The sequence below is a fragment of the Mytilus californianus genome, unplaced genomic scaffold (assembly GCF_021869535.1).
Source record: "Mytilus californianus isolate M0D057914Y unplaced genomic scaffold, xbMytCali1.0.p SCAF_1, whole genome shotgun sequence".
In the NCBI taxonomy this organism is placed as follows: Eukaryota; Metazoa; Mollusca; class Bivalvia; order Mytilida; family Mytilidae; genus Mytilus; species Mytilus californianus.
In genome coordinates this window covers 69,349,042-69,370,428 of record NW_026262581.1, presented here as the reverse complement: position 1 = coordinate 69,370,428, position 21,387 = coordinate 69,349,042, and the positions used below count along the sequence as shown (strand labels likewise).

The 21,387-nt window shown below is 32.8% G+C and overlaps 1 protein-coding gene across 4 annotated transcripts in view; it reads right to left on the bottom strand.

Annotated features, from left to right (window-relative positions):
• Positions 1 to 20,276, bottom strand: part of LOC127706598 (membrane-associated guanylate kinase, WW and PDZ domain-containing protein 2-like) — a 106,443-nt gene extending 86,167 nt beyond the window's left edge. For all 4 annotated transcript variants that reach the window (XM_052211256.1, XM_052211271.1, XM_052211278.1 and 1 more), the window contains exons 1-2: positions 19,606 to 20,276; positions 13,425 to 13,538 (exon numbers count right to left, since the gene is read on the bottom strand). In XM_052211256.1, the coding sequence (XP_052067216.1) occupies positions 13,425 to 13,538; positions 19,606 to 19,969 (478 nt within the window). In that variant the 5' untranslated portion in view covers positions 19,970 to 20,276. The remainder of the gene's footprint in view (positions 1 to 13,424; positions 13,539 to 19,605) is intronic.
• Between the last annotated feature and the right edge of the window lie 1,111 nt (positions 20,277 to 21,387).

Here is a 21,387-nt window from a genome sequence, read left to right as displayed (position 1 = left end):
CCTCTTCATAATTTTGTGGGTACAAAAAATAATAAAATGCTCCGCAGGGCGCAGCTTGATACGACCGCAGAGGTCGAACCCTGAACAGTTGGGGCAAGTATGGACACAACATTCAAGCTTGATACAGCTTTGCATTTGGATTGTGATTAAATATTTGACACAGCATAGGTTTCTACATAGAATGAATGTGGTCTAAGAACTTAAAAATTTTAAATTGGACATTCACCTATTATGGTCCAATATCCAAAATCTAAATACATGGTTAGATTCAGCATATCAAAGAACCCCAAGAATTCAATTTTTGTTGAAATCAAACAAAGTTTAATTTTGGACCCTTTTGACCTCAATGTGGACAAAGTTGATAACGGGGCCCAAAAATAAAAAATCTAAATACATGGTTAGATTCAGCATATCAAAGAACCCCATATATTCAATTTTTGTTGAAATCAAACAAAGTTTAATTTTGGACCCCGATTTGGACCAACTTGAAAACTGGGCCCATAATCAAAAATCTAAATACATGTTTAGATTCAGCATATCAAAGAACCCGAAGAATTCAATTTTTGTTAAAATCAAACTAAGTTTAATTTTGGACCCTTTGGACCTTAATGTAGACCAATTTGAAAACGGAACCAAAAATTAAGAATCTAAATACACGGTTTGATTCGGCATATCAAAGAACCCCAATAATTCAATTTTTGATGAAATCAAACAAAGTTTAATTTTGGACCTTTGGACCTCAATGTGGACCAATTTAAAAACGGGGCCCAAAATCCAAAAATTTAATACACGGTATGATTCAGCATATTAAAAAACCCCAAGAATTCAAGAATAAAACCCCATTGAAATGGGTCAAGAAATAAGCAATTTATATGAAGTATCTTTTTTGCACAATACTGTGCTATTAAATATTTCTTGCTATTGCACAATACTGTACAATTGACAATTTCTTGCTATTGCGCAATATTGTGCTATTGGATATTTTTTGCTATTGCGCAATACTGTGCAATTGAAGATTTCTTGCTATTGCGCAATACTGTGCAATTGAAGATTTCTTGCTATTGTGCAATACTGTGCAATTGAAAATTTCTTGCTATTGCACAATACTTATTATATAATAATTTACACATCCTGTTTGGTGTGTATCTCCTACCATATCATTATTATTTGCTTTTAAATATAAATCAGAAATAACCAACTTAAAATGGAAAATTTTAAAAGAAAAAAAAAAGGAAAAAAAGAAAAAAAAGGAAAAAAAAAAAATCCCCCTCCCCAAATTTTTTGAACCCCCTTATGATTCATCACCCCCAAACTCAAACCCAGCTTTCCCTTTGAGATATGGAACCTTGTAGTACAATTTCAGAAAGATCCATACACTTACACACAAGTTATTGTCCTGAAACTAGAAAAATGCTTGTTTTTTGCCCCTTTTTGGCCCCTAATTCCTAAAATATTGAGGCAATTACCCCCATCATCAATCCCAGCCTTCCCTTTGTGGTATGGTACCTTGCAGTACAATTTCAGAGAGATCCATACACTTGAACACAAGTTATTGTCTGGAAACAAGAAAAATGCTTATTTTTGGCCCCTTTCTGGCCCCCAATTCTTAAACGTTTCGACAATTACCCCCAAACTCAATTCCAGCTTTCCCTTTGTGATATGGAACCTTGTAGTATAATTTCAGAAAGATCCATACACTTACACACAAGTTATTGTCATGAAACTAGAAAAATGCTTGTTTTTTGCCCCTTTTTTGGCCCCTAATTCCTAAAATTTTAAGGCAATTACCCCCAAAATCAATCCCAGCATTCCCTTTGTGATTTGGAACCTTGTGGTACAATGTCAGAGAGATACATACACTAACACACAAGTTACAATGTATGTCTGGAAGTTACAAAAATGCTTATTTTTGGCCCCTAATTCCTTTACTGTTGGTACTATAACCCCCAAAATCAATCCCAACCTTCCTTTTGTGGTATTGAACCTTGTGGTGAAATTTCATAGAGATCCATTCACTTAAACTAAAGTTAGAGTGCGAAAAACCAATGTGTCTTCGGACGACGCGGGACGACAACGACGACGCCAACGTCATACCAATATACATGTACGACCACAAAAAATTTTTTGCGGTCGTATAAAAACTGAAAAAATTCTTATTTGTGTATGGTATTGAAAAATAAATGTGGACACAGATGTACCCCGGCATGCATATCATTTAGTTATAAAGGGACATAACTGAAGAACAGTAAAAGTGACGCTACCCAAATTTGAACTTGATCTGAGTTTTGTGGAAATAAGCATTGTGTGTAAGTTTCATAACATTTGGTTGAGGCAAACTAAAGTTAGAAAAGGGAAACAAAAACTTTGTACTTGATCTTAGTTTTGTGGTAATGAATATTGTGTATAGGTTTCATAATGTTTGGTTGGGGCAAACTTAAGTTACAGAATGGAAACTAAAAATTTTGCAATCTTTCGATTTATAAAGGGGCATAACTCAATAATGGTTAAAGTGACACTACCCAAATTCAACTTGATCTGTGTTTTATCAGTGGAAGTCAAAATTAAACATTGCATTGTATAACGCATTGATTGTAGTTGATTCAACTATAATAATGGACAAAGGAAGATAACTCCAATTTTAATAAAATGCTTCGCTGGGGCGCAGCTTGATACGACAGCAGAGGTCAACCCTGAACAGTTGGGGCAAGTATGGACACAACATTCAAGCTTGATACAGCTCTGAATTTGGATTGTTATTAAATATTTGACACAGCATAGGTTTCTGACACAGAAAGAATGTGGTCTAAGAACTTGAATTTTTTTAATTTACCTATTATGGTCCAATGTCCAAAATCAAAATACATGGTTAGATTCAGCATATCAAAGAACCCCATATATTCAATTTTTGTTAAAATCAAACAAAGTTTAATTTTGGTCCCCAACTTGGACAAACTTGAAAACTGATATCAAAGAACCCCAAGAAATCAATTTTTGCTAAAATCATACTAAGTTTAATTTTGGACCCTTTAGACCTTAATGTAGACCAATTTAAAAAACAGGACTTAAAATTAAAAATATAAATACACGGTTAGATTTGGAATATCAAAGAACCCCAATAATTCAATTTTTGATGAAATCAAACAAAGTTTAATTTTGGACCCTTTTGACCTCAATATGAACCAATTTGATAGCGGGGCCCACAAATAAAAAATCTAAATTCATGGTTAGATTCAGCATATCAAAGAACCCCATATATTCAATTTTTGTTGAAATCAAAAAAAGTTTAATTTTGGACCCCAACTTGGACCAACTGGAAAACTGGGCCCATAATCAAAAATCTAAACACATGTTTAGATTCAGCATATCAAAGAACCCCAAGAATTAAATTTTTGTTAAAATCAAACTAAGTTTAATTTTGGACCCTTTGGACCTCAATGAAGACCAACTTAAAAAACGGGACCCAAATTAAACATCTAAAAACACGGTTAGATTTGGCATATCAAAGAACCCCAATAATTCAATTTTTGATGAAATCAAACAAAGTTTAATTTTGGACCCTTTTGACCTCAATATGAACAAATTTGATAGCGGGGCCTACAAATAAAAAATCTAAATACATGGTTAGATTCAGCATATCAAAGAACCTCATATATTCAATTTTTGTTGAAATCAAACAATTTGGACCAACTTGAAAACTGGGCCCATAATCAAAAATCTAAATACATGTTTAGATTCAGCATATGAAAGAACCCCATATATTCATTTTTTGTTAAAATCAAACAAAGTTTAAATACTGGACCCTATCTTGGACCAACTTGAAAACTGGGCCCATAATCAAAAATCTAAACACATGTTTAGATTCAGCATATCAAAGAACCCCAAGAATTCAATTTTTGTTAAAATCAAACTAAGTTTAATTTTGGACCCTTTGGACCTTAATGTAGACCAATTTAAAAAACAGGACCTAAAATTAAAAATCTAAATACACGGTTAGATTTGGAATATCAAAGAGCCCCAATAATTTAATTTTAGATGAAATCAAACAAAGTTTAATTTTGGACCCTTTTGACCTCAATATGAACCAATTTGATAACGGGGTCCACAAATAAAAAATCTAAATACATGGTTAGATTCAGCATATCAAAGAACCCCATATTTTCAATTTTTGTTGAAATCAAACAAAGTTTAATTTTGGACCCCAATTTGGACCAACTTGAAAACTGGGCCAAAAATCAAAAATCTAAATACATGTTTAGATTCAGCATATCAAAGAACCTCATATATTCAATTTTTGCTAAAATCAAACAAAGTTTAATTTTGGACCCTTTGGACCTTAATGTAGACTATTTTGAAAACTGGACCCAAAATTAAAAATCTAAATACACTGTTAGATTCGGCATAACAAATAAATAAATGTGATCAAAGATTTTACAAATCTAATGGGCCATACTGTGCAATTAAAGATTACTTCTTGAAATTTTTCAATATTTGAAATTTGAAAAAAAAATAATATTTGAAGAATAATTCTTTTTAATTTCTGAAATCTGAAATGAGAAAAAATTGACCCCCCACAATTTCTTTTTATCCCCCCCCCCCCCCTTTTTTCCCCAAAAAAATTCTTTCCCTCAAGATATGGTCATAATCTCAATTCAAATTTCCAATGGAGTTGGCAACCATAATTACCCATTTAATTTTACCATAGTGCTAACTTAATCTATTTTATAATAGAATTAAAAATATAGTGTCAAATCTTTCATATAGATTTTTTTGTAAAATAAAATGATGCAACATTTGCAGATATTTTTACTGGTCTTCCTTTATAAATATGCATTTCTTTAAACATAATTTAAAAGCAGTGTAAGGGAAGTAACCAAAACGTTGTATTTGGATTACCTCCCTTACACTGTTTTAAATTATCTTAATTCTTCATTAACCATTACTTTATACATAATTTAAAAGCAGTGTAAGGGAGATAATTTCAATGATGTATTTGATTTATCTCCCTTACACTGCTTTAAATTATGTTTTGTACTAAAGTATTTGTCCATTAACCAGGACAACCTTGTTTTTCCCCCTTTTTTGCCCCTAATTCCTAAACGGTTTGAGCCATAACCCCCCAAAGCAAATCCTAACCATCCCTTTGTGGTATGGAAACTTGTAGTATAATTTCAGAGAGATCCATACACTGTTCCACAGTTATTGTCTGGAAACTATAAAATGCTTATTTTTGGCCCCTTTTTGGCCCCTAATTCCTTAACTGTTGGTACCATAACCCCCAAAATCAATCCCAACCTTCCTTTTGTGGTATTTAACCTTATGGTAAAATTTCAAAAAGATCCATTCACTTAAACTAAAGTTAGAGTGCGAAAACCAATGTGTATTCGGACGACGACGCAGGACGACGACGACGACGACGCCAACGTCATACCAATATACGACCACAAAAATTTTTTTGCGGTCGTATAAAAATTACTTGATATTTAGAAGACAAATATTTTGCAATTTTTCCATTTATACAGGGGCATAACTCTAGAACGGTTAAAGTGACGCCACCAAAATTCAAACTTGATCTGTGTTTTGTGGTGATAAGCATTGTGTATAAGTTTCATAACATTTGGTTGAGGCAAACTTAAGTTAGAGAACGGAAACTAAAAATGTTGCAATTTTTCCATTTATAAAGGGGCATTTCTCTAAAACGGTTACAGTGACGCCACCAAAATTCAAACTTGATCTGTGTTTTGAGGTAATAAGCATTGTGTATAAGTTTCATAACATTTTGTTGAGGTAAACTCAAGTTAGAGAACGTAAACCAATTTTGGGTCGTACAGACGGACAAGGGTAAAACTTAATGCCCCCTCCACTAGGGCGGGGGCATAAAAAATAGAATTTATGATCTGGAGACAAATAAAAACAAGTAAATGCCATGCAGAACAATGTGTGTAAGTTTGGTGAAATAGCTGTTTACAAGGAGTTTCAGATTGACAAATTCTATTAGAAGGCTATGCAATAGCGATGTCAATGTTTTATTAAAGTTGAAAGAAACAAAAAATTGGTGGTAGATTTTATTATTCATGAAAAAGAGATGTGCTAATGGAAAAACAACTGCATACCAAATAGCATTGACTTACTAACCATTAGTGGATTCCCTTAAACAGACCTAATCACAAACTTAACCATGTAAATCTTTCGATTTATAAAGGGGCATAACTCAATAATGGTTAAAGTGACACTACCCAAATTCAACTTGATCTGTGTTTTATCAGTGGAAGTCAAAATTAAACATTGCATTGTATAACGCATTGATTGTAGTTGATTCAACTATAATAATGGACAAAGGAAGATAACTCCAATTTTAAAAATTACTTGATATTTAGAAGAAAAATATTTTGCAATTTTTCCATTTATACAGGGGCATAACTCTAGAACGGTTAAAGTGACGCCACCAAAATTCAAATTTGATCTGTGTTTTGTGGTGATAAGCATTGTGTATAAGTTTCATAACATTTGGTTGAGGCAAACTTAAGTTAGAGAACGGAAACTAAAAATTTTGCAATTTTTCCATTTATAAAGGGGCATTTCTCTAAAACGGTTACAGTGACGCCACCAAAATTCAAACTTGATCTGTGTTTTGAGGTAATAAGCATTGTGTATAAGTTTCATAACATTTTGTTGAGGTAAACTCAAGTTAGAGAACGTAAACTAATTTTGGGACGTACAGACGGACAAGGGTAAAACTTAATGCCCCAACCACTAGGGCGGGGGCATAAAAAATAGAATTTATGATCTGGAGACAAATAAAAACAAGTAAATGCCATGCAGAACAATGTGTGTAAGTTGGGTGAAATAGCTGTTTACAAGGAGTTTCAGATTGACAAATTCTATTAGAAGGCTATGCAATAGCGATGTCAATGTTTTATTAAAGTTGAAAGAAACAAAAAATTGGTGGTAGATTTTATTATTCATGAAAAAGAGATGTGCTAATGGAAAAACAACTGCATACCAAATAGCATTGACTTACTAACCATTAGTGGATTCCCTTAAACAGACCTAATCACAAACTTAACCATGTAAATCTTTCGATTTATAAAGGGGCATAACTCAATAATGGTTAAAGTGACACTACCCAAATTCAACTTGATCTGTGTTTTATCAGTGGAAGTCAAAATTAAACATTGCATTGTATAACGCATTGATTGTAGTTGATTCAACTATAATAATGGACAAAGGAAGATAACTCCAATTTTAAAAATTACTTGATATTTAGAAGAAAAATATTTTGCAATTTTTCCATTTACAAATGTATACAGGGGCATAACTCTAGAACGGTTAAAGTGACGCCACCAAAATTCAAACTTGATCTGTGTTTTGTGGTGATAAGCATTGTGTATAAGTTTCATAACATTTGGTTGAGGCAAACTTAAGTTAGAGAACGGAAACTAAAAATTTTGCAATTTTTCCATTTATAAAGGGGCATTTCTCTAAAACGGTTACAGTGACGCCACCAAAATTCAAACTTGATCTGTGTTTTGAGGTAATAAGCATTGTGTATAAGTTTCATAACATTTTGTTGAGGTAAACTCAAGTTAGAGAACATAAACCAATTTTGGGACGTACAGACGGACAAGGGTAAAACTTAATGCCCCCTCCACTAGGGCGGGGGCATAAAAAATAGAATTTATGATCTGGAGACAAATAAAAACAAGTAAATGCCATGCAGAACAATGTGTGTAAGTTTGGTGAAATAGCTGTTTACCAGGAGTTTCAGATTGACAAATTCTATTAGAAGGCTATGCAATAGCGATGTCAATGTTTTATTAAAGTTGAAAGAAACAAAAAATTGGTGGTAGATTTTATTATTCATGAAAAAGAGATGTGCTAATGGAAAAACAACTGCATACCAAATAGCATTGACTTACTAACCATTAGTGGATTCCCTTAAACAGACCTAATCACAAACTTAACCATGTAAATCTTTCGATTTATTCATTTTGTAAAGGGGCATAACTCAATAATGGTTAAAGTGACACTACCCAAATTCAACTTGATCTGTGTTTTATCAGTGGAAGTCAAAATTAAACATTGCATTGTATAACGCATTGATTGTAGTTGATTCAACTATAATAATGGACAAAGGAAGATAACTCCAATTTTAAAAATTACTTGATATTTAGAAGAAAAATATTTTGCAATTTTTCCATTTATACAGGGGCATAACTCTAGAACGGTTAAAGTGACGCCACCAAAATTCAAACTTGATCTGTGTTTTGTGGTGATAAGCATTGTGTATAAGTTTCATAACATTTGGTTGAGGCAAACTTAAGTTAGAGAACGGAAACTAAAAATTTTGCAATTTTTCCATTTATAAAGGGGCATTTCTCTAAAACGGTTACAGTGACGCCACCAAAATTCAAACTTGATCTGTGTTTTGAGGTAATAAGCATTGTGTATAAGTTTCATAACATTTTGTTGAGGTAAACTCAAGTTAGAGAACGTAAACTAATTTTGGGACGTACAGACGGACAAGGGTAAAACTTAATGCCCCAACCACTAGGGCGGGGGCATAAAAAATAGAATTTATGATCTGGAGACAAATAAAAACAAGTAAATGCCATGCAGAACAATGTGTGTAAGTTGGGTGAAATAGCTGTTTACAAGGAGTTTCAGATTGACAAATTCTATTAGAAGGCTATGCAATAGCGATGTCAATGTTTTATTAAAGTTGAAAGAAACAAAAAATTGGTGGTAGATTTTATTATTCATGAAAAAGAGATGTGCTAATGGAAAAACAACTGCATACCAAATAGCATTGACTTACTAACCATTAGTGGATTCCCTTAAACAGACCTAATCACAAACTTAACCATGTAAATCTTTCGATTTATAAAGGGGCATAACTCAATAATGGTTAAAGTGACACTACCCAAATTCAACTTGATCTGTGTTTTATCAGTGGAAGTCAAAATTAAACATTGCATTGTATAACGCATTGATTGTAGTTGATTCAACTATAATAATGGACAAAGGAAGATAACTCCAATTTTAAAAATTACTTGATATTTAGAAGAAAAATATTTTGCAATTTTTCCATTTACAAATGTATACAGGGGCATAACTCTAGAACGGTTAAAGTGACGCCACCAAAATTCAAACTTGATCTGTGTTTTATGATGATAAGCATTGTGTATAAGTTTCATAACATTTGGTTGAGGCAAACTTAAGTTAGAGAATGGAAACTAAAAATTTTGCAATTTTTCCATTTATAAAGGGGCATTTCTCTAAAACGGTTACAGTGACGCCACCAAAATTCAAACTTGATCTGTGTTTTGAGGTAATAAGCATTGTGTATAAGTTTCATAACATTTTGTTGAGGTAAACTCAAGTTAGAGAACGTAAACCAATTTTGGGACGTACAGACGGACAAGGGTAAAACTTAATGCCCCCTCCACTAGGGCGGGGGCATAAAAAATAGAATTTATGATCTGGAGACAAATAAAAACAAGTAAATGCCATGTAGAACAATGTGTGTAAGTTTGGTGAAATAGCTGTTTACCAGGAGTTTCAGATTGACAAATTCTATTAGAAGGCTATGCAATAGCGATGTCAATGTTTTATTAAAGTTGAAAGAAACAAAAAATTGGTGGTAGATTTTATTATTCATGAAAAAGAGATGTGCTAATGGAAAAACAACTGCATACCAAATAGCATTGACTTACTAACCATTAGTGGATTCCCTTAAACAGACCTAATCACAAACTTAACCATGTAAATCTTTCGATTTATTCATTTTGTAAAGGGGCATAACTCAATAATGGTTAAAGTGACACTACCCAAATTCAACTTGATCTGTGTTTTATCAGTGGAAGTCAAAATTAAACATTGCATTGTATAACGCATTGATTGTAGTTGATTCAACTATAATAATGGACAAAGGAAGATAACTCCAATTTTAAAAATTACTTGATATTTAGAAGAAAAATATTTTGCAATTTTTCCATTTATACAGGGGCATAACTCTAGAACGGTTAAAGTGACGCCACCAAAATTCAAACTTGATCTGTGTTTTGTGGTGATAAGCATTGTGTATAAATTTCATAACATTTGGTTGAGGCAAACTTAAGTTAGAGAACGGAAACTAAAAATTTTGCAATTTTTCCATTTATAAAGGGGCATTTCTCTAAAACGGTTACAGTGACGCCACCAAAATTCAAACTTGATCTGTGTTTTGAGGTAATAAGCATTGTGTATAAGTTTCATAACATTTTGTTGAGGTAAACTCAAGTTAGAGAACGTAAACCAATTTTGGGACGTACAGACGGACAAGGGTAAAACTTAATGCCCCCTCCACTAGGGCGGGGGCATAAAAAATAGAATTTATGATCTGGAGACAAATAAAAACAAGTAAATGCCATGCAGAACAATGTGTGTAAGTTGGGTGAAATAGCTGTTTACCAGGAGTTTCAGATTGACAAATTCTATTAGAAGGCTATGCAATAGCGATGTCAATGTTTTATTAAAGTTGAAAGAAACAAAAAATTGGTGGTAGATTTTATTATTCATGAAAAAGAGATGTGCTAATGGAAAAACAACTGCATACCAAATAGCATTGACTTACTAACCATTAGTGGATTCCCTTAAACAGACCTAATCACAAACTTAACCATGTAAATCTTTCGATTTATTCATTTTGTAAAGGGGCATAACTCAATAATGGTTAAAGTGACACTACCCAAATTCAACTTGATCTGTGTTTTATCAGTGGAAGTCAAAATTAAACATTGCATTGTATAACGCATTGATTGTAGTTGATTCAACTATAATAATGGACAAAGGAAGATAACTCCAATTTTAAAAATTACTTGATATTTAGAAGAAAAATATTTTGCAATTTTTCCATTTATACAGGGGCATAACTCTAGAACGGTTAAAGTGACGCCACCAAAATTCAAACTTGATCTGTGTTTTGTGATGATAAGCATTGTGTATAAATTTCATAACATTTGGTTGAGGCAAACTTAAGTTAGAGAACGGAAACTAAAAATTTTGCAATTTTTCCATTTATAAAGGGGCATTTCTCTAAAACGGTTACAGTGACGCCACCAAAATTCAAACTTGATCTGTGTTTTGAGGTAATAAGCATTGTGTATAAGTTTCATAACATTTTGTTGAGGTAAACTCAAGTTAGAGAACGTAAACCAATTTTGGGACGTACAGACGGACAAGGGTAAAACTTAATGCCCCCTCCACTAGGGCGGGGGCATAAAAAATAGAATTTATGATCTGGAGACAAATAAAAACAAGTAAATGCCATGCAGAACAATGTGTGTAAGTTGGGTGAAATAGCTGTTTACAAGGAGTTTCAGATTGACAAATTCTATTAGAAGGCTATGCAATAGCGATGTCAATGTTTTATTAAAGTTGAAAGAAACAAAAAATTGGTGGTAGATTTTATTATTCATGAAAAAGAGATGTGCTAATGGAAAAACAACTGCATACCAAATAGCATTGACTAACTAACCATTAGTGGATTCCCTTAAACAGACCTAATCACAAACTTAACCATGTAAATCTTTCGATTTATAAAGGGGCATAACTCAATAATGGTTAAAGTGACACTACCCAAATTCAACTTGATCTGTGTTTTATCAGTGGAAGTCAAAATTAAACATTGCATTGTATAACGCATTGATTGTAGTTGATTCAACTATAATAATGGACAAAGGAAGATAACTCCAATTTTAAAAATTACTTGATATTTAGAAGAAAAATATTTTGCAATTTTTCCATTTACAAATGTATACAGGGGCATAACTCTAGAACGGTTAAAGTGACGCCACCAAAATTCAAACTTGATCTGTGTTTTATGATGATAAGCATTGTGTATAAGTTTCATAACATTTGGTTGAGGCAAACTTAAGTTAGAGAATGGAAACTAAAAATTTTGCAATTTTTCCATTTATAAAGGGGCATTTCTCTAAAACGGTTACAGTGACGCCACCAAAATTCAAACTTGATCTGTGTTTTGAGGTAATAAGCATTGTGTATAAGTTTCATAACATTTTGTTGAGGTAAACTCAAGTTAGAGAACGTAAACCAATTTTGGGACGTACAGACGGACAAGGGTAAAACTTAATGCCCCCTCCACTAGGGCGGGGGCATAAAAAATAGAATTTATGATCTGGAGACAAATAAAAACAAGTAAATGCCATGCAGAACAATGTGTGTAAGTTTGGTGAAATAGCTGTTTACCAGGAGTTTCAGATTGACAAATTCTATTAGAAGGCTATGCAATAGCGATGTCAATGTTTTATTAAAGTTGAAAGAAACAAAAAATTGGTGGTAGATTTTATTATTCATGAAAAAGAGATGTGCTAATGGAAAAACAACTGCATACCAAATAGCATTGACTTACTAACCATTAGTGGATTCCCTTAAACAGACCTAATCACAAACTTAACCATGTAAACAAAAGGCAGAGCACCCCCCCCCCCTCCCTTATTACAAAGTACCCCTTCAAAAGTTGGATTGCCAGGGGGTCCCCGCTTTTTAAATCCTGGATATGCACTTGGTACTCTTAGATGGGTAATTTGTGCAAGATGCATTTATACATTGAGTGGTCTGATGTACATTGTACATGTAGAACATGGTCTATAGAACCTTGATGGAATACATATACACAGTAACACTGAGTGGTCTAATCATGTTAATGTAGAACATGATCTACAGAACCTTTCTGGAATACATATACACTGAGTGGTCTAATGTAGAACATGGCCTACATGTACAAATTGTACAGAACCTTTCTGGAATACATATACACTGAGTGGTCTAATGTATAACATGGCCCACATGTACAAATTGTACAGAACCTTTCTGGAATACATATACACTGAGTGGTCTAATGTATAACATGGCCTACATGTACAAATTGTACAGAACCTTTCTGGAATGCATATACACTGAGTGGTCTAATGTAGAACATGGCCTACATGTACAAATTGTACAGAACCTTTCTGGAATACATATACACTGAGTGGTCTAATGTTTAACATGGCCTATATGTACAAATTGTACAGAACCTTTCTGGAATACATATACACTGAGTGGTCTAGACTAATGTAGAACATGGCCTACATGTACAGAACCTTTCTGGAATACATGTACATATACACTGATGACTGGTCTTATGTAGAACATGGCCTACATGTACAAATTGTACAGAACCTTTCTGGAATACATATACACTGAGTGGTCTAATGTTTAACATGGCCTATATGTACAAATTGTACAGAACCTTTCTGGAATACATATACACTGAGTGGTTTAATGTAAAACATGGTCTACATGTACAGAACCTTTCTAGAATACATATACACTGACTGGTCTTATGTAGAACATGGCCTACAGAACTTTTTTGGAATACTTACAAGGAACTGTTCTTAAATACAAGTTATCTCTTATGGTCTGCTGTAAATCATGGTCAACTGAACCTTTCTGGAATCTGGCTGCTAAGTATTGCTTTAAATCTCTTGGTAAAAGACCTAAAATGTATGGGTATTTTGTAATATGTGTTTATAATGTATAACTTGATGTACAAGTACATGTATACAATATAAATGTTTAATAAACTGTTAAGTGTTATACCTGTGTAACTGATCGCAAACTTTAATACCTGTTTAAGTGGCTGACAAAATATAAAAGTACATCCTTTAATAATCTATTTTTCTTACTCCAAACTTCAACTGACCTGACTGATGTTCATGTACAGGTTTGATTATAATTACATGTTTTAAGATACATGTTTATTCAAAATAACCAAAACTGATTGAAAAAAAATGATTGCCACTGTCATGACTCTAGGACTTCCACAATTAGCAAAACCCATACATTTGTGTACCAAAAAGTCAGCTTTTAAAGGTCCCATGCATACAATCTGTACAGTTTGGGACTAAAAAAATCAATGGTAGACAAACAAAAACAGAATAATATCTAGTGAATATTTGTCTCATTGGCATTCATACCACATCTCCTTATTATTATATAACGGTATATGTACATTGTAACAACATGACTGCAGAAGATTTGAATACCCTTACAGTCAATAGAAAGGAATACCCTAACAGTCAATAGAAAGGAATACCCTAACAGTCAATAGAAAGGAATACCCTAACAGTCAATAGAAAGGAAAACCACTAACATTTTCCATCTAGGACCCAACCTGCAATAACACAAAAGATAAAGATAACCACTAGTACTATGGACTTTCAGCTTAAATATAGGGTGCAGCCCAAATTTTATTAGCCTCGGCTACCGGACGCTATATTTATACCTTTCCTGCCGTTCTTACCCCTGTGAACATAACAATATAACATGTCAGAGTACATGTACTAATGTATTAAATAGTTTAGTCAAGAATTATGCTACTAATATTCCCAATTCTAAATTTAGAAAGGTAAATATTCCTTCAGTATAGTTGTCATTATTGTAAAATGAACAAAAGTTACTTTAAATGTACACTGTACATGTATCTCTTGCTTCAAAAATCCCTATTGGTGACAAAAGACCACACCTTTTTTGAACAAATAATATTTGTCTATATTGAGTGAAGTCATCATTTTTCTCTGTATAAATAAGCCGATCACAGGTGATGATTAATTAACAGTTAATCAGTAATCAATCAATGATTCAGGTAATACTGATTTGTCACCTTTTAAAAATGTTTTACTCTAGCAATAACAAAAATCTTTTATATAGATATTCTTATATAAATAATGTACTAATGATGATGGAAAAACTGTATAATGACTCGTCTCTTCACCATACATTGTAGTTTAAACTGGACTCATATAATTACTAATTAATAATGGGCCAATTAGTTGCTACATGTAGTTCCAAAGAACTTGCATTTGCAAGAACATCAACTACATGTACATGTACAACTGAGCATATATGTACAATGCACAAAATGTTTATACATTTACATGTGTACATTGGATACAATGTATAAAATGTATATAAATTAATCATGTTAATGTATTAAATAATTGCAATCATTCAAGCTTAGAAAATAATGTGTATATAAAAATAAGAAGATGTGGTATGATGGCCAATAAGACAACTCTCCACCAGAGACCAAATTACCTAGAAGTAAGCAACTATACATGTAGGTCACAATACGGCCTTCAACAATGAGCAAAACCCAAAAAGCTATAAAAGCCCTCATACATGTATGTACATTTGTAAAATGTAAAACAATTCAAACGAGAAAACTAACAGCCTGATTTTTGTACAAAACAATAGACGAAAAAACAAATATGATATACATGCATTGAAGACCCATTGGTGGCCTTTGGCTGTTGTCTGCTCTATGGTCGGGTTGTTGTCTCTTTGACACATTCCCCATAATTTCAATTCTCAATTTTATTTTATGCATGTACATGTAAATTATAACAAATGACAACCATTGAATTACAGGTTTCTGACATAGGACAGGAGCATACGAAATGTGACGGGGTTAAACATGTTAGGGGGTACCCAACCCCCCTACCTAACCAGCTAACCTAGGAGAGTGATGCAACATTACAACACAAGAACAATTTACAAAACAATAAACAGAAAACAAATCTGATAACCGACAACCACTCAATTATAATTTGGGACAGGCACATATAGAATGAAGTTGGGTAAAACATGCTAGTGGGCACCCAACCCCCTTCCCCTCCCCTAACCTGGTACAGTGGTGTTACTGCACAATATAAGAATAACTATAAAAATCAGTTAAAAAGGACTTACAAATGTAACTCAACAGATGGATACAAATCACAAACAAGACTAACAAAGTATGGATCTGAGAGTACTCACAGTTACTGAAAGCTAGTTCAGTGGGATATCCAGTAAACGAAAACAAAAGAAAATTCATTCTTCTTATGATAAGAGTCGAGAAAGTCAATAATAAAACAATACTGGTGACGATACTGATCAAAAGTTATTTCTAAATAATAATTGTACATGTACATTTTAAAGAAATTATTTATTAATCTGTGTTATTAGAAATATACAAATGTACATGCAAATACACAATGTTTTATGTTCAGTATTTATCGAGATAATTAATGCTTTAGAAGCTTGTGAAACTGAAATTTAACAAGAGTGCACAGTTGAAATGTCTAGCCTTCATTACTAATCATTGATATTATGTTGATAGTCCTAAATATAAAGCTTTATTACAACTGTCACATAAACTTAACATTAACCAAGTAAACTAAACATTGACCAATGAACCATGAAAATAAGGTCAAAGTCAGATGAACCGTGCTAGGCAGGCATGTACAGCTAACAATTCTTCTATACAACACAGTGTTCTCCCCAGATATTTCATTTAGCATCCTGGTAAACAGGGGAAATTGAAATATCATCTTGTTTCTAAAAATTATAGCATCACATCCATAACAGTTACACAATCTATAAGAAAATCAATTCAGATAGCATCACATTCAAGAAATATAGCATCACATTACCATGATGCTAAAAGGCCCTGGGGAGAACACTGCAACAAATATAGTTGACCTATTGCTTATAGTTTAAGAAAAACAGACGTAAACACAATAAAATGCTTCACTGGGCGCAGCTTGATACGACCGCAGAGGTCGAACCCTGAACAGTTGGGGCAAGTATGGACACAACATTCAAGCTTGATACAGCTCTGAATTTGGATTGTGATTAAATAGTTGACACAGCATAGGTTTCTGACACAGATAGAATGTGGTCTAAGAACTTGAATTTTTTTAATTTACCTATTATGGTCCAATGTCCAAAATAAAAATACATTGTTAGATTCAGCATATCAAAGAACCCCAAGAATTCAATTTTTGTTAAAATCAAACTAAGTTTAATTTTGGACCCTTTGGACCTTAATGTAGACCAATTTGAATAAAATGCTCCGCTGGGGCCCAGCTTGATACGACCGCAGAGGTCGAACCCTGAACAGTTGGGGCAAGTATATATGGACACAACATTCAAGCTTGATACAGCACTGAATTTGGATTGTAAATAAATATTTGCAATTAATTACCTATATGTACTGTTTATTTAAAAAAAAACACAATACTGGTACAATACTGGAATCCAATACTGGTACAAAATTTTTATAACAGTATTGATACCAGTATTGCGATCACCAACTACAGGAGATCCCATTGATTTAGAGCACATTCATATATCTGATTACAGAAAAGTAACCTTTTGAAGCTACAATGTAAAGCAGTACAAGTCAAAGCGGCACCTGGTCAAATCGGCACCCATAGAAAAAGTCAAATCGGCACCTGATCAAATTGGCATCTAGTCAAATCGGCACCTATTTAAAGTCAATTCGGCATCCAATAATATTTTAAAAATAAATTTAAAAATTTATTGTTTAAAGTTTTCTCAACATTCTATGACTGATTTTTTTATTAGTTTTCTTTTCAATTAATTTATTAATAACTTTTATCAATTACATAATTAACATGTTTGTTGTTTTAACTCTACCTGTGTATACAGGTAGTTATTGCTGTTTTTTCTTCAAAAACTTAATAATAAACAATAAAGCCATTACCCAAGCTGTTGTTTAATTATGAGAAAATTAGATGCAATAAAAGGGAAAACTATGAGTTCCTTTCATTACTATCACTAATCAAACTTGCATGCAAAATAATTAGCAATTAAGGTGGTTTTTCAGGAAACTTTAAACAGCATTAAACCAACAATCATGCAAAATGCTCAACTAGTTAAAATATGCATAAAAAATATCCAATACCTTGAATACACATTAAGTTGAACGAAAAAAAAAATACATACAGATATCCCCCAAAAATGTAAATAAGTCAATACTTGTTTAACTCCTTCTTTATTTTAATCTTTTTGCTTAAAATACTGAAAAAAACATACATTAAACATATCTAACATGGGTGCCGAAATGACTCCATCGGGTGCCGATTTAACCAGGTGCCAAATTGACTAGGTGCCGATTTGACTTTACCGGGTACCAAGGTGTCGATTTAACCAGGTGCCGATTTGACTAGAATTCAATGTAGCCCCTGCCTCAAATTATTTATAGTTATAATGGGTCATAATATCATATCGCAATACTATTGGCAGTCTTCTAAATCAGTGTTCCCGCCTGCCCTAAATAGAAGGGTGGCCCGCCCTTGGTGCCCTTACCCCCGCCCTTCTGCCCTCAAAAGTAAAAGAATGCACCCCACTGCCTTTTCAAAAAAATAAAATTTCAAAATTTTATGCCTACCGGCGTTTCCGGTAAAATTGTTACCTGATTGTGTAACACTAATTAACTGACAATGGGATTAAGTTAAATACCTAATGCTTTGGCAGTTTTATCACCTTTGTTAATGATTGTTTACTGCTAATTAGTGGATTTAAGATAATTGAACAAATACTAGATATTTAATACAGAATGAAATGTCCACATGTTATCCATTTGTAATGTTTATGTACAGCATGTACACCTGAAAAAATTTATTTCAGAAGGCATAACATAAAAAATAAAATCTTAAACAATTTTAAATGCATACATAGTTTTGACTTAATTGGTAAAAAATGTTTTGTTTCATAACCATGAGTATGAAATTTAAAGAGGAATCAAAGAAATTTGTACTTTGAACATAACAAGATTCACTTCCTGTTTTTAATACTTCTTGTATTTTATAATCCTCCTGACATGGAGCACTCAACAAATTTATTTTTAACAATGATGGAGAAAAAAGGTAACTGTTTATACTTTCTGCAATATATTATTGCATCAATATAAATATGATCCTCTCCTGTCTCACCTGTTATATTTATAAAACTCCTTACTGAGGAGCACTTTGGTGTGCACTTAAAAATACTTTTTTGTAACAATTTAAAAGATAATAAATAACTCTCAATAACATATATACTATATGTTTGAACAAGTAATTTAAATGTAGATAATTTAATTACATTCAACATTCAATTTTGCATGTATAACTCCATCTTTCAAAACTACTTCTTTATTTTGGTATAAGTTATAAAACATTGAAATTTCTGATGATTATTTTCCATACCAAATGTACAAGTTTGTTTAGATTAACATCAGAATGATATGCTTTGCTTCATGGTATGATAATTTGATGAAAAAAAATTCTTACTGGAACCAACATCAAGAACACATTAATTTCTGAATATGGTTTAAATACAACTAATGTTCTCCAGCTGAGCCTAGCAATATTCAAGGTAATTTATACACTGTCCAACATTGCCCTTAAAATCTGGGTTATAACGCTAAAGTGCCCTTTCAGACAACTAGCACCCTTCTGCCCTGAGATTCAAGCTGGAACACTGTAAATGGTTAATTGGATGGCTATTAATTTTCAAATAAGCATAAATTTTGAAACTTTATTGCTATTTCATGCATATAGTTTATTGTTTCATATGTGAATTTTTTTACTTTTGTAATTCTGGTAAATAGTTTAGTATATATATATATGCATGTTATAAAATCAATTAAAGCGTTTTAGTGAATTCTGTGGGGTGATAATGAATTTGGAAGCAAATGACCCTTTTATGCTACATGTTCTCATTAGTTGTACTCACCTATTTTAACAGTTTTCACCATAATTGGTGCTCCATTTTGACCAACTTGCTTTAACCATATTGTAGCATCTCTGAGAGTATATCCAGCAATTTTCTGTCCTTGAATTTCAAGAATAATATCATCAACATATAATTTTCCATTATGGAAAGTTAACTGTGATAATTTAAGTTCAGATATATAACAGAACTGTCCATTATCTGCTCCGCCTTTAAGATGTATTCCAAATTCTCCTTCAGGTAGAGCTGAAACAACCGTTTCCTGTATTCTTTGACTCCAATGTTTTTGTTGATTATGATCCTTTTGGGGCTTAGGAGGGGGTGCAACCGGTGGCTGTCGTACAATATCTTGTTTATTGTGTGACATTATATGATAGTGATTGGTACAGTATAAGACTTAACCGCATCTGATGATTTTAACCGATGCAAAACACATAAAAATGACATTTGAGGACACTGACCAACGCGATCCACTAGGAAAGTTGTCGGAGTTTTCGTTATTATTGCGTCCGATCTGGACATCTCCGCACTTGACTGTTCATGCCATTGTATAGTTTATTGATGTTTCTGAACTCTTGCATGTGTTTCTAATGTATAATATGCAAAACAATGGTAAATAATCTTATAAAAACATTCACATTCCGCCCTATTTTCAAACACAGTCGATGATGCATTCGTTATACGCATGCGCCAAAGGTTGACACGCCATAAATCGTTCTAATTGTCATTTAGTGTCGTAAAACGAAAGGTAGAATAATATTCGGTACAATTCCGATTCCTATTGCATGCGTATTTGGTGATTGATTAAAGAGCATTCAAGTTTGGATTAATACATGATACCATCTCATTCTATCAGTCAAAGGAAAGGGGGGAGGTAATGTTAAAGCACTAGACTCTAACCCTTCGACTAAAAATTTCAGTACTGAAAAAAAAAATTAAGAATAAAATATCAGATTTTTTAGAAGATCATCCTGGATAGTTTCCAGTCCCGTTAGAACAATAGTCCCAGGTAGATCTCACTGGATCTATCGTTTTCTTGTTGTCTTTCTTTTCAATTATCTCTGGATGTTGTGATGTTATACCTCTGATCCGTCTCATCAAGCACAAGTAGGGCTAATATGCTTTATACCTGCAAGTACCTGGAAAATTTTCAAAACAATTTTCTCGCCGCTTCACTGGTGTATTATCAAAGTTTACATCTGCTTCTAACATGTCTAAAATGTAAATTCCCAATCTATATTTAAGCACAGACTAGTGTTATGGTAAATTTGTCATAAGCACTAAAATTAAGTACATATGGCAAAATCAAAGGTACTTTATTTAAATCATTTGCACCACGTGACTTTGTCCCTTTTGATCAAATTACTTCCCTTAGCTTTAGATTGAAAATATAATTTATTATAGATTTGCGGATAATCCAGTCCTTTTCCGTCATGTATCTAAGACTAATGTATCTCTAAAAACTTCCTTTGGCGGATAGTTACAAAAATGCTGTGTAATTCTGAGGGAAAATGCTTAAAATTTGACTTTTTACGAAATGGGAAGGTTAAAATCATCATGTTTTTAAAAGAATTTGGCCGAAAACTTAAGAAAGCAGGTAAGTTAAAAGTTATTTAACTTTAAAATTCAACCTTCAAGGTGTTTCCCTATATGAGAACAAATCATGAACAATATCTTCTTGCATGTGTATTTCTGTTTTGAATCTTGCTATTTTACGATTTTACGTCATTTTATTTGATCTTATATAGCAATTACACAATGGTTACGCTTCCGATTTTTAAACTA